Raw genomic sequence first — 14,907 nt, 5'->3', positions numbered from 1 at the left:
GCTTATTGATTCTCCCTGCCTAATCTCTTAAACTTTAGCCTACTCTTCATCACTATTAAATTGTGATCTGAGCCTTATCTGCCCCTGGGTACACCTTACAATCCAGTATCTGATTTCCCGTATCACTCGGCCTTTTCCAAGTACACCACCTCCTCTTGTGATTTTTGAACAGAGTATTCGCTATTACTTTCTTTACAGAACTCTCTCTTTCTCCTCTCTCGTTCCGTTTTCCCAAGCCCATATTCTCCTGTAACATCTTCTTCTACTCCTTCCCCTACAACTGCTTTCCAGACCCCCATGACTATTAAATTTTCATCTCCGATTACGTACTGTATTACTCTTTCAATAGCCCTATCTCTTCGTCTTCAGCCTGCGACTTCAGAATGTGTACTTTAACTATCGTTGTCGGTGCTGGTCTGCATCGATTCTGATAAAATCAACTCTATCTCTGAACTGTTCACAGTAACACACTCTCTGCCCTACCATCCTATTTATAAGGCATCCTACTCCTGTTACACCATTTTCTGTTGCTGTTGATATTACCCTATACTCATCTGACCAGAAATCTTTGTCTTCTTTCCATTTCACTACACTGAACCCTGCTATATCTAGATTGAGCCTTTGCATTTCTCTTTATAGATTTTCTAGCTTCTCAGCCACGTTCAAGTTTCTGACATTCCACGCCCCAACTAGTAGAACGTTATGCTTTCGTTGCTTATTCAATCTTTTTCTCGTAGTCACTTCCCCTTTCGAACTCCCCGCCCAGAGTTCCGAATGGGGGAGTACTACGGAATCTTTTGCCAATGGAGAGATCATCATGAAATATTTTCTATTACAGGTCACATGTCCTGTGGATACACGTTGTGTGTCTTTAATGCAGTGGTTTCCATTATCTTCTGCGTTCTCATGCCTTTGATCGTTGCTGTTTATTCCGTCTTTAGGGGCATTTTCCCACCCCCGTCCGTTTCTCCGCCCTCTTTGACAAAGCGGTTGGCAGAATGAGGGCGACTTCCTATGCCGGAAGTCCTCAGCCGTCCACTGCTGATTAGTAATCAAAATGGTGGTGGGACGGAGGACGTTTTGATTAAAAATCAAAGACGCTAGTCCAGAGAAAGAGATCACAAACAACAATCTGAATTTCCATCGTTGTTTGTATGCAGACGAAAGTCATCTGTCACTTGGATTCTTGATTATCTTCCAAAATGAAGCTTTCCAGCATTAGCAGAATCCTCACTGATATGATTCGTCAGTGGCTTCAGCTGCATCACGTCATAGGCTCCATATGCCTGAGGCAACATCGTCATTAAAAAAAAAAAAAAAAAAAAATCTTACCACATACTGGGTACAAAACTTTGTGATATCTGCTTAAGTTGTGCACACAGTTTTCCAGCTGGATGTCTTTGCGGTTGGCTAAGCGCTGCCACAACTTTCTTTGTGGACCCTCAATGACGTCATATTGTAAAATGCATTGAAATTAAATTAATGAATTGACATGGACGAAATCAAAGAAGCTATTCCGACATGAAATGATATTACACAAACTGTTCAGATATTTTCAATTGAAGGTCATCCATAAATTTTCAGTAGTTATTACGCATCCATTACACAACATGTTCAGTTTTCCTCAACTAGAGCTGATGTTGGGTAAATGTTTAAGGAGACCAAACTGTGTAGGTCGTCAGTCTCCTAGTTATCGCCCAGGACAGAAGCATTCTACCTGATCTGTCTGGGTATAAATTCTGAGATCAAGCGTTATATGTTGGCGTGACGTGTATCTGAAGCGGAAGACGTGATCCAGCCCGTTATTCACCCAGTGGGATGTGGGAAACTGCCTAAAAACCGCCTCCTGACTGGTAGGTGCAGCTACCCTTGTCGTTTATCTGCAGGACAGATTCTACACGGCGCCGGCATACCTCACTATCCCGAAAACGGCTACCTGAGCAGGGCTAAACTGATACCACATAATTTGATCGCATTTTCACTGATTTGATCCCAATACATCCATTCAATCCATTTGAATGCATTTATTGTACTTCATAAGCTGATGATTCAAAACACAATGATTGAGACATAGCGCCTCTACATCGTCAATATTGAGATGGGAGGTACAATATGTGATCAAAAGTATCCGGACACACCCAAAAAACACGTTTTTCATATTAGGTGCATTGTGCTGACACCTACTGCCATACAATTAAATAGACCTGCTTACAGCATATAAAAGTATTGGTCGACCTTTGGAACGTAATTCAGCGGCGATCGTAAGAGGTATGGGTTAGATAAGACCACGATATTTTTCCTGGGGTATGTGGCACGAGTTGTCTGTAGACACGTAATGCAACTGCCGTCAACCATGAAACGGTAGTTTTGGGCTCGGAACTGGATCTTAATAGTCCCATGTGTGCCCCGTCATGTTTATGTTGTGCGAATGGGGATTGCCGAGACACCAAGGTGAGTTCGCTATCACGCTCCTAAAAACACTGTAGAACGAATTTGGTCTTGTGGCATGGGCAGTTATACTGCTGCAAGACATAACCACCTTCGGGAAAGACATTAAGCACAAAATGGTTCAGGTGGTGAGAAATTAGGTTTACGTACTCCCCAGCTGTCACGATCCCTTCGATTACTACCACAGTTCAGGCGAATACCTCCCATCGTATAATACCACGCCCACCTGTCTCTTTGCTTGCTGCACCTGATGTTACAAGAAACATGGGTCATACGACCAGGCGACGCGTTTCCACTGTTCGACGGCCTAGTCCCGATGATGCCATGTTCGCATGCAATCATCATTGACGATGCTGGTGTGATAATATGAGCACACTTAGGGTCGTGTATTGGAGAGTACAATACACTGAGGTGACAGAAGTCGTAGGATAACTCCTAAAATCGTATCGGACATCCTTTTTCCAGCCGTTGTGCAGTAACTCGAGGTGGCATGGAATCAACAAGTTGTTCGAACTCCGCTGCAGAAATACTGATCCATGCTGCCTCTGTAGTCGCCCATATTTGCGAAAATGTTGCCCATGAAGAATTTTGTGCACGAACTGACCTACCGATTATCTCCCATAAATGTTCGAAGGGATTAATGCGGGCGATCTGGGTGGCTAAAATGTTCGCTCGAATTGTCCAGAATGTTCTCCAAATCAACCACGAACAACTGTGACCCAGTGCTATGGCGCATTGTCATTCACAAAAATTCCATCGTATTTTGGGAACATTAAGCCCATGAATCTACATTTAAATCTACATCCATACTCCGCAAGCCACCTGAGGGTGTGTGGCGGAGGGTACCTTGAGTACCTCTATCGGTTCTCCCTTCTATTCCAGTCTCGTATTGTTCGTGGATAGAAGGATTGTCGGTATTCCTCTGTGTGGGCTCTAATTTCTCTGATTTTATCCTCATGGACTCTTCGCGAGATATACGTAGAAGGGAGCAATATACTGCTTGACTCCTCGGTTAAGGTATGTTCTCGAAACTTCAACAAAAGCCCGTACCGAGCTACTGAGCGTCTCTCCTGCAGAGTCTTCCACTGGAGTATATCTATCATCTTCGTAACGCTTCCGCAATTACTATATGATCCTGTAACGAAGCGCGCTGCTCTCCGTTGGATCTTCTCAATCTCTTCTATCAACCCTATCTGGTACGGATCCCACACTGCTGAGCAGTAATCAAGCAGTGGGCGAACAAGCGTACTGTAACCTACTTCCTTTGTTTTCGGATTGCATTTCCTTAGGATTCTTCCAATGATTCTCAGTCTGGCATCTGCTTTACCGACGATCAACTTTATATGATCATTCCATTTTAAATCACTCCTAATGCGTACTCCCAGATAATTTATGGAATTAACTGCTTCCAGTTGCTGACCTGCTGTATTGCAGCTAAATGATAAGGGACCTATCTTTCTATGTATTCGCAGCACATTACACTTGTCTACATTGAGATTCAATTGCCATTCCCTGTACCATGCGTCAATTCGCTGCATATCCTCCTGCATTTCGGTACAATTTTCCATTGTTACAACCTCTCGATATACCACAGCATCATCTGCAAAAAGCCTCAGTGAACTTCCGATGTCATCCACTAGGTTATTTATGTATATTGTGAATAGCAATGGTCCTATGACGCTCCCCTGCGCCACACCTGAAATCACTTACTTCGGAAGACTTCTCTCCATTGAGAATGACATGCTGCGTTCTGTTATCTAGGAACTCTTCAATCCAATCACACAATTGGTCTGATAGTCCATATGCTCTTACTTTGTTCATTGAACGACTGTGGGGAACTGTATCGAACGCCTTGCGGAAGTCAAGAAACACGGCGTCTACCTGGGAACCCGTGTCTATGGCCCTCTGAGTCTCGTGGACGAATAGCGTTCAGGATGAAAATGGTCTCCAAATAGCCTAACACAACCATTATCAGGCAGTGATTCGTTCCGTTTGACCAGAGGGCTCAGTCCTTCCATGTAAACACAGTTCACACCATTATGGAGCAACCACCGGCCTCTATAGTCCCTTGTTGAGAACATGGGTCAATGGCTACTTGCGTCTGCACCACTCTCGTACATCAGCTCTTACCAATTGTAAGCCGGCCGGTGTGTCCGTGCGGTTCTAGGCGCGTCAGTCTGGAACCGCGTGACCGTTACGGTCGCAGGTTCGAATCCTGCCTCGGGCATGGATGTGTGTGATGTCCTTAGGTTAGTTAGGTTTAAGTAGTTCTAAGTTCTTGGGGACTGATGACCACAGATGTTGAGTCCCATAGTGCTCAGAGCAATTTGAACCAATTGTAACTGGGACTCCGCTGACCAGGCCACGGTTTTCCAGTCGTCTAACATCCAACTGGTATGGTCACGAACACAGGAGAAGAGCTGCAGGCGATGTCGTGCTGGTGGCAAAGGCACTTGCGTCAGTCGCCTGCCGCCATAGACCGTTAACGCCAAATTTCGCCGCCGTGTCCTAACGGGTACGTTCGTCGTGCGTCAGATCTTCATTTTTGCGGTTATTTCAGGAAGTGTTGCTTGTCTGTTAGCACTGACAACTCTGCACTAACACTGCTGCTCTAAGTTGTTAGCCGAAGCCCGTCCGCCACTGCGTTATCCGTCGTGATGGGTAAGGCCTGAAATTTCGTGTTCTAGGCAGACTCTTGAATTCCCTAACGATTTCTGAAATGGAACGACCCACGCTTCTAGCTCCAGCTACCATTCTGGCTCATAGTCTGTTAATCAGCGTCGCGCAGACAGAATCACGTCGGAAACCATTATATACACTACTGGCCATTAAAATTGCTTCACCACAAAGATAACGTGCTACAGACGCGAAATTTAACCGATAGGAAGAAGATGCTGTGATATGCAAATGATTAGCTTTTCAGAACATTCACACAACGTTGGCGCCGGTGGCGACACTTAGAATGTGCTGACATGAGGAAAGTTTCCAACCGATTTCTCATACACAAACAGCAGTTGACCGGCGTTGCCCGGTGAAACGTTGTTGTGATGCCTCGTGTAAGGAGGGGAAATGCGTTCCATCACGTTTCCGACTTTGATAAAGGTCGGATTGTAGCCTATCGCGATTGCTGTTTATCGTATCGCGACATTGCTGCTCGCGTTGGTCGAGTTCCAATGACTCTTATCAGAATATGGAATCGGTGGGTTCAGGAGGGTAATACGGAACGCCGTGCTGGATCCCAACGGCGTCGTATCACTAGCAGTCGAGATGACAGGCATCTTATGCGCATGGCTGTAACGGATCGTGCAGCCACGTCTCGATCCCTGAGACAACAGATGGCGACGTTTACAACACAACAACCATCTGCACGAACAGTTCGACGACGTTTGCAGCAGCGTGGACTATCAGCTCGGAGACCATGGCTGCGGTTACCCTTGACGCTGCATCACAGACAGGAGCGCCTGCGATGGTGTACTCAACGACGAACCTGGGTGCACGAATGACAAAACGTCATTTTTCGGATGAATCCAGGTTCTGTTTACAGCATCATGATGGTCTCATCCGTGTTTGGCGACATAGCAGTCAACGCACATTGGAAGCGTGTATTCGTCATCGCCATACTGGCGTATCACCCGGCGTTATGGTATGGGGTGCCATTGGTTACACGTCTCGGTCGCCTCTTGTTCGTATTGACGGCACTTCAAACAGTGGACGTTACATTTCAGACGTGTTACGATCCGTGGCTCTACCCTTCATTCAATCCCTGCGAAATCCTACATTTCTGCAGGATAATGCACGACCGCATGTTGCAGGTCGTGTACGGGCCTTTCTGGATATAGAAAATGTTCGGCTGCTGCCCTGGCCAGCACATTCTCCAGATCTCTCACCAATTGAAAAGGTCTGGTCAATTGTGGCCGAGCAACTGGCTGGTCACAATACGCCAGTCACTACTCTTGATGAACTGTGGTATCGTGTTGAAGCTGCATGGGCAGTTGTACCTGTACACGCCATCCAAGCTCTGTTTGACTCAATGCCCAGCCGTATCAAGGCCGTTATTACGACCAGAGGTGGTTGTTCTGGGTACTGATTTCTCAGGATCTATGCACCCAAAATGCCTGAAAATGTAATCACATGTCAGTTCTAGTATAATATATTTGTCCAATGAATACCCGTTTATCATCTGCATTTCTCCTTGGTGTAGCAATGTTAATGGCCAGTAGTGTAGCAATCACTTGAGTATTAATGACAGCTCCGCCAATGCACTACTCTTTTATAACTCGTCCACGCCATACTGCCTCCACCTACGTATATGCATATCGCTATCGCATGGCTTTTGTCACCTCAGTATATTGAGTGATGTGTGCTGAACGTTAGGGATGGGCTATAATCGTGCGACACTAAGGCAAAATCAAGAATGTCTCGGGTACTGTAGGAGTTGTCGATGGTGCTGCTCTCTCAGAGACTGCACGAAGCTACCGTACGGTGCGATTCAGCAAAACAGAATAGATTTAAATTGTTCATTACAGAGACACTGTGAAAGATAGAAACGTTTTACGCATAGTAACTGGGTAGAGGAAGATTCAAAGTTGTATGTTCGCACAGACACCACACTATGCCATACCATTCAGGATGCGAACCACGCCTTGCTCGAGAAACATCGAAACAGCAGGTCCGCACACGAATCAACAGCTCCCTGTTTCTTGAATCGACAGCTTCAAATAATTTGTTTTCTCAGACCTTGAAGAGCAGCTGCCATAGGTCGGACAAAGACTCTGTCTTTTATGGACAGGGTGGCGCACGAAACGTGTTACCAATTGTTTCTTTCACAATTTACGACGCACATTAGATATCCCGCTGGGATCTCTGCAGCAGTACCAGCAGAGCTTGGAAAAAGAAATGAGTTACGAAATGACGTGTAATTCACGATACTGCCTCTAGGAGACTAGTAAGCAGCAATGGCTGACAATGGAAGACTGACGACACAGCAACGATCGGGAATTGTGTTACTTTTTCATGAAACGAAAAGCCTTGTTGTGACTCAGAGGCGTTTTCGACAACAGTTTATCACACGATGGGTCCCTTGCAAGTAGACCATCCACAGGTTGTACGATAAATTTGTACAGGAAGGAAAAGTATTGGAAGCGAAGCGACCTCGGCCTAAGCCTGTTTGTTCACCGGAGAGTATTGAAGCGGTACGAGTTGCTATACAGAGAAGCCCCGGGAAATTGTGTTGAAAGGCGGCAGTGCAACTGGGAATATCCAGACGCTCCGCTCAACGCATTCTTAAAAGTGACCTCCATATGTACCCATACAAGATGACCGTGCACAGAATCTCACTGAAGAACACAAGCAGCAGAGACTACTGTTTGCTCAGTGGGCGGAGGATAGGGAAGAAACTCTCAACAACGTTTGGTTTTCAGACGAGGCGTATTTTCATTTAGACGGTGTGGTTAACAAACAAAATGTACGTTTTTGGGCCACTGAAAACCCACAAGTGCTTCATGAACGACAACATTATGCTCCGAGGATTACAGCGTGGGCAGCAATTTCCAGTCACGGACTTATTGGACCCTTTTTCTTTGAAGAAACTGTGAACAGCGAGCGTTATTTGAGCATGCTTCGCAATAGCTTCATTCCACAGCTTCTTGCTACTGTCTTGCCCTTCAGCACGCAGTGGTTCATGCAAGATGGAGCAAGGCCACATACTGCAAACACTGTGTTGGAGTTTTTACACTAGCATTTCAACATGCAGATCATTTTACTCAGGTTTCCAGGTCGCTTCAATGACGGACAAAATTGGCCCCCCCGGTAGTCCAGACCTCAATCCATGCGACTTTTTTCTTTGGGGGTACATAGGGGAAAAAAAATTTCCCGAAACGTCCACGTGATTTAATGGAGATCAGAAGACTTATTCTTCAAGCTTGCAGTGAAATTACGGAAGACATGTGCCGTAGGGTAATCACTAACTTCTGTGTTCGTTTGAAGGAAGTTAGGAAACGAAATGGTGGACATATTGAGCATGTGCTGAGTTAGAACAAATCTCCATGGACGACTTTTCATTATAGTATATGTTGCTTTCAGATTGTATTGACAATAAAGTTTATATTCAAAAACAAAATGGTAACACATTTTGTGCGCCACCGTGTACCTCCACAGAAAAGAATCGCAAGGTGAGGGGACTGGTGACCTGGGAGACCAAAAACAATGTACAAGGTCTTGTGTCCACCTCTTCCAATCCTCGAGCTGAAAGTGAGGCGACGCGCCGTCATGCGTAAAACTGAAATCATTGGAATCCTTGTGAAGTTGAAGAACCAATTTTGCAGCATTTCCACGTGTCACAGTTTCCTCCCCAAAACACAGAGGTCCATAAACTTTGTGAACAGAAACGGCACAAAACACATTCAGTTACGGCGAGTTCTTTTCATTTTCGACAACGACGCCAGGATTTTGTGACCCCCAAATCCTTACATTATGGCGGTTTACTTTACCTCATTGAAGAAACATTGATTCGTCCTAAAAGATGAGTCATTCGGAAAATGTGTACTCTGCCAAATTCCGCAGAACTGATATGCAAAACTCATAACTTCTGTTATGGTCGCTGGGACTGAATTTCTGCAGTAACAGTGACTGGTAAAGCTTCATATGCAGACGTAGTTTCAGAACACGCCACACCGCTGCTCGAGGAAGTTGAATTTCCTGGGCTATCTGTCCTGTGGGCTTCCCAGGGCTTCGCAAGATCTTATTTCAGACACATTTCCGTCAAACGTGTTTGGCAAATTAACAAACTAATTAGAAATACTAAGAGAAATTATGACAAAAACCAATTAAAACTAATAGATCACGATTTAAAAATTAATAATGCCATAAATTCTTATAAGACTTTCAAAAGAAACTTAAATTAATATTTTTCACCAAACCTTTGCTTTAAAGACAGAACTGGCAGAATAGCAAAAAGTAACCAAGAAAACTTACATTTTATCGAAGTATTTTGAAAATTTGCTAACTTGTGAATCTCCGAAATAAAGACTGAACTTTACATAAGGAAACACTCAGTACCCAGACTCGTCTCCAAAACAACAGGGAAAAATCAATGAAATCACCAAATCCCTCAAAAACAATAAAGCATCTGAGGAGGATTTCATAACTGCAGAACTTCGAAATTATGCAAATAAGTTTCTGAAATATCTGGTTAACAGAGGAGATTCCTGAAGACTGGGAGACAACCTTGACCCACATACTGCACATAGCAGGTGATAGAACCGATGATTTCTTTCCTTCCAGTCACCTACAAAATCTTATAAAAACAATTGTTAACTAGGATCAACAACAACTCAATTCGCTACTTGGTCAATATCCATGTGGCTCTAGAAAGAACAGATCATATTCACAGCAGAGTTTCAAAATCAACAATAATGTATCTGTAAAGAAGATGTAAAAATTCAGTCATCACTTTTATTGACTTCAGGAAACCCCATGACCCAGCTGACAGGAAGACACTGTTTGAAAACTCTACGAACTGAGTATGGATAGGAAAAACACAACTTAAATTAAACAAACGCTAGTGAGTACAAATTCTAAAGTGAAATTTATCTAAGTTTTGAGATCAAAACTGCTGCTCTCTGTTCTAGAAAACGTCATAAGGTAATGCAGCATGCCTTTAGGAGAATGCCAAGTAAATGAGGGAGTGGGATTAGGTTAAAAAGGGGCAGCCTACAAATATACAATCTAGCGCATGCGGATGACCTAGCTATATTATCATATTCAATGGAAACGGCCACTAGACAATTAATTACTTAAACAACAAGCTGAAAAAGTAGGCCTGCAAATCTCCTTTGATAAAACCAAATTGAGACAAATATTAAGGTAGCTCCAAACACGAGGAAACTAAATACGGAAAAATTGAGAGAACTAACAAATGCAAGTATCAAGGAGTAGTAACTGAACAAGATATCTCCTCGGAGAAGCAGTTAAAAGCAAGAGTTAATAAGATAAAAACAGTAAGGACGTATATAAGAAATCAGTTGCCATCAATGATGAACTTACACATCACTACACAGTAATTCGTCCAGAAGCTCTTTATGCATCAGGATGTTGGAGCTCTAAACAAAAACGCGATGATGGAAACACTGGAAACCACATAAACAAGAATGCTAAGAAAAATTTTGGGATCAGTTAAAGAGGAAACACAGCACAGAAGACGTTATAATATTGAAATTTATACACATACTGTAAAACATTAGACGTGATTAGGAAAAGGAGAGTAACTTTCTACAGATACAGTCAAAGGATGAATATCAACAGATGGACAGAAAGACTGTTCCTTTACTTTGGTAAACTAAAAAATTGTAACACATGGGGCAAAGAAGTTGGAGGGAACACAGACGAACTTCAAATTACCCCAGAATAAATTGAGGAACAACTGCCACTCAGAAAGAAATTGCAGGACTAAGAATAGTTCATATGAAAAATCCAGGACGACTGCAGCCACTTTAAATTGAAGGAATGAGAGAGAAACATCGAAAAATGTTGAAGAAAAGAAAGAAGGAATAGTTGAAATCACCTTACCTCAAGCAACTCATATTTAAAAGAATATTACTATTATTATTATCTTAATGATCAGAATGCTTCACAGTTGACAGCTGCTGAGCCTCTATTCCAGTCCTGCTTGACTGGCTTTCAGACCAAAAGAATTAATAAAATATCAAGTCAAACGTATTACTTCTGACAAAGCGGCAAATCAGTATAGAAATAGAAAGAACATCAACCTGCGCTGTCTTTAAGATGATCTCCGTATTGAAGTCCAGTGGCGTTTCTCAGGTTAAGGTGTTAGCAATGGTGCTGGTGGAGTGGTGAAGCGAATGGCTGCACGAGCAAGTCTGCAACACCCTTACAGTAATCAAATGACTCCTGAAGATCTATGTATTTTCTCAGGATAATGTAGAAGAGATCAGTTTCAAACATGCCACTATTGAGGATCACGAAGATTAAGAATTGAAGTTTAGAGATATTTGATAAATGTTTACACAGTTGTAAGGACACAAAAACTGCACACTTATCCCCTAAGCAAGAACAAAATACCAGAAGTGCATTGAGACTAATGAAAGCAAAACTGAACTACAGTGACGTTTGTTGACAGTGATCCGATGACGTTTGATGCCAACGGATATGTTGCTTGTGATTATAAAGGACAACAGTGATTAGCCTGCGTAGTTGGAAAAAAAAATCAGGAAAAGGATTTAATCACATCCACCTTCTTACATGAACGTGGACTGTCCAAATATTTTATAGTTTATACTCAGGCAGACATTTTTCCCGTAAGCAGCAGTAAAGTGAATGTAATATTGAACCCTCGAACTGCTACAGGGCGAACATACACGCAGAAAAGGCGATGTGCAGCAAACTGATTGTCTAGAAGAATGATGAACTGGACTGGTGTGACTTTTCAGTAACAAGAAGTCATAAAAAGCTGAATTTAAGGCTATCTCTGGTATTTAGTTGCTTTGATTTTTTAAAGGTTTTCAACTTCTTGTATTTGTAGGTTCAACGCCGATAAGGCAGATAATGTTTTTGTCTACTATTTATTACAAGCTATATTGTTTTGTTTTCCACATTTAGCTATACAGCAACGCATAACTCATGAAGTAGGCCTAATATTTGCAATAAATTGAAGGTGTTTTATAGCGCCACCTTAAACACGTTACGTTTGCTAGTGTTCCCACGCTCATTCCAAATTGGAACTTTCAGAATATGTAGATGAAAACAGTACCTTTCGAACATATGTAATTTATAAAAATGTTTGTATATTTTCAACTTATTATGTTTTACTTCGTTTGAAATCTCTTTACAAGACCTTTCAACTGAATTCAGTTTCATTACTCTAGCTTAATTAGGGCCCAACTTGTGAACAAATTAGTACTGTTCTGCAAGTCAAATATATTTTCTTCAGTTTTGAGTATTTCGCTGTCTCTTTTCTGCTTTGTTATTGCTCGCGTAACAAGTGATATATGAGATAAAACATTTTGCTATGAAAAGAGCCCTAAAATACTTTTTAGGGATGCTGTGCTGTGACTTTCTTTGGATCATTAATTTTCAACAAAACAAAATATATTATGTTCTTATTATTCTGGGTCATTGTTTCGTTACTGTAACTCGCTATAAGGTTCGACATATCGTCCTTACTTTACAGTTATTGAAAGGTTACTGAAAATTATTTCATTATCAATACTGATGTTACAGTACGCAATGTTTGTTCAACACCAAAATTTTGCAGTGGATTTTTGTTAACAATAAAACACCAATAAGTACCACGACTAACACGAGAACATGAGACTATTATCAGAGAAAAAGATGTTTTTACTATAATGTTCGCCAGACCAGAACTACGCACAGCAAGATTTCTTTTATGTTATGAAGCTAAATTATCTTCTTGCACTGTTAATAATACACCATCCGCAGCCCGCGTCCACCTGTAAAACACATCATAAAATCTGCTGCTCTGCCCTGCAATCCCGAGAACTGAAAGAAATAATTTTAATTCATTATTACCTGTCCGCTTCTTTGCGATATGATTGGTTTCATTTAATGCAGTTTGAATGCGCCGCGGCAGCGGCTCGTTCGTTCGTAGCGCAGCTCTGCACCACGAATAATATTTAAATAGCTGAAAATGTCTTAAAAGGATGGGATAAAATACCAGGCAAGCTTATTACAAATCATAATACAAGTTTTCACTAAGTAACTCTATTCAAAACATTTAGACAGATTAAATTATTACACACCTTTACAAATCAGTACCTAATGGCGTCCTTCTCTCAATCTTGACAAAAGAATGCTACACAAGCATACAATATTGCGTCACAGGCTCGTCCTACTCACGTAACTCCAAGAAGACGACAGAGAAATTAATGCTCAGTCAGTACTATGTATACTCGTTGTGACATATTCTCATCTTTGTTTGATATTTAATAAGTATCGTCTGTGGCGGTTTCAGTACTCGTCAACACAGATATTATCTTAAAAAAAAGGTACATAATTCTATACATGTATAAAAATGACACATAATGGTTTCTCTTTATTACATAAAGTTCACACAATCATTGTCCACGCAAGTACAATCATCCAGTTCAATTATTCTTTTCTCTTTTTTTACCACATATGTGTTTTGCCAGGAGACGTTACAAGTACCCACTACTTAGTAAAATTCAATAACAAAAACGTGAAAAAATTGTTTTGTGTTAATATTTATGAATACTACATCCAAATAAACCTAAGATGGTCAGGTTGAAGATAATATTCATAAATTTATTTGACAAATAATGGCCCATAAAGGTCCATATTACGCCAAGATTGAGGTAACTGCACAGACAGAAAATTGACGTATGCATCAAAATATATTTATTCGAAATACATGATGCTTGTGGTACTGAATAAAACACGCCATCTTACACTCCCAATCATTTCGGTTGTTATTCGTGAATTAAAAATCATTTACACCGATTGCTCAGTTCAAAACAAATACTTTCCACTACCTTAACGCACCCTATTACTAAGCGACCAAAAAACAGGACATTAAAAAAAAAGAAACAAAAATCTACGGTAAAGTGGATTTTTACATCCAAAAACAGTTGACATATAGTTCACGTGTGAATGAATTCTGCTTCTTAGTTATAACTGTTACAGATAATTACAGTTTTATTTATTCACTATGCTTAGGATTTCAAAATTATACATTTCATCCATAGCTTGTACAAAACATGGAAAATGCAGTTTCATGACTGTGGTAGATTACATTATGCAGTTGTATCTATTAAGCGGACTAGTTTTATTAGATGAATGGTTCATTTAGCAAATAAAAAATAGCATAAGCATTTAGGTCCATCTTTCATTTTTTTCTATATATTACTGTTGACTGAACAAGGCTCTTATGTGTTTACATTAGTATTGAGTCATATTTGCTATGTAGCTCAGTCTTTGATGTAGCCGTATTACAAATAATACATGAACTGATATCTGACTTTTTAGGAGCGGTATTTTAAAGCAGAAACACTAACAATAATAACAATAAATAATAGTAATAAATACTAAGGCTAATAATACTACTAACAATAAAGATAAGAGTAATTAACTATGTGATAAAAGCGTTAAAAAATTTCTTTAAGCGTTCTAATTTGTTATACATCCGGAGAAGAGAGCCGCCCAGCGAAGAGCACCATTCTCGTCTCTAGGTCTAGTATGAAGAAGGCGAACGGCCGATCAGCTCTGAATAGAATGGACTGTGGTGGCGGTGATACAGCTGTAGACAGGACAGCAATTTCAGCAACTGTAAAGAAGAAAATAATAGTGCGTTTAAACTCATTCTTTGATTGGAACTCAAAAACTGTGCACTGTGCCGAGCTTTATACACGTGTTATGTGCCTGGACAGTTTTAGTCTATTCTCATCAGATCTTTGGTTAATGAGATGT

At 41.3% G+C, this 14,907-nt stretch overlaps 1 protein-coding gene across 1 annotated transcript in view; it reads right to left on the bottom strand.

The window, feature by feature from the left end:
- Positions 1-14,327: 14,327 nt before the first annotated feature.
- Positions 14,328-14,907, bottom strand: part of LOC126234843 (serpin B6-like) — a 64,848-nt gene continuing 64,268 nt past the window's right edge. Inside the window, exon 8 of the mRNA XM_049943585.1 lies at positions 14,328-14,764. Coding sequence (XP_049799542.1) covers positions 14,616-14,764 — 149 coding nt within the window. The 3' untranslated portion in view covers positions 14,328-14,615. The remainder of the gene's footprint in view (positions 14,765-14,907) is intronic.

This window comes from Schistocerca nitens, chromosome 2 (assembly GCF_023898315.1).
Source record: "Schistocerca nitens isolate TAMUIC-IGC-003100 chromosome 2, iqSchNite1.1, whole genome shotgun sequence".
Taxonomy (NCBI): Eukaryota; Metazoa; Arthropoda; class Insecta; order Orthoptera; family Acrididae; genus Schistocerca; species Schistocerca nitens.
This window is presented reverse-complemented; position numbering and strand designations above follow the sequence as displayed.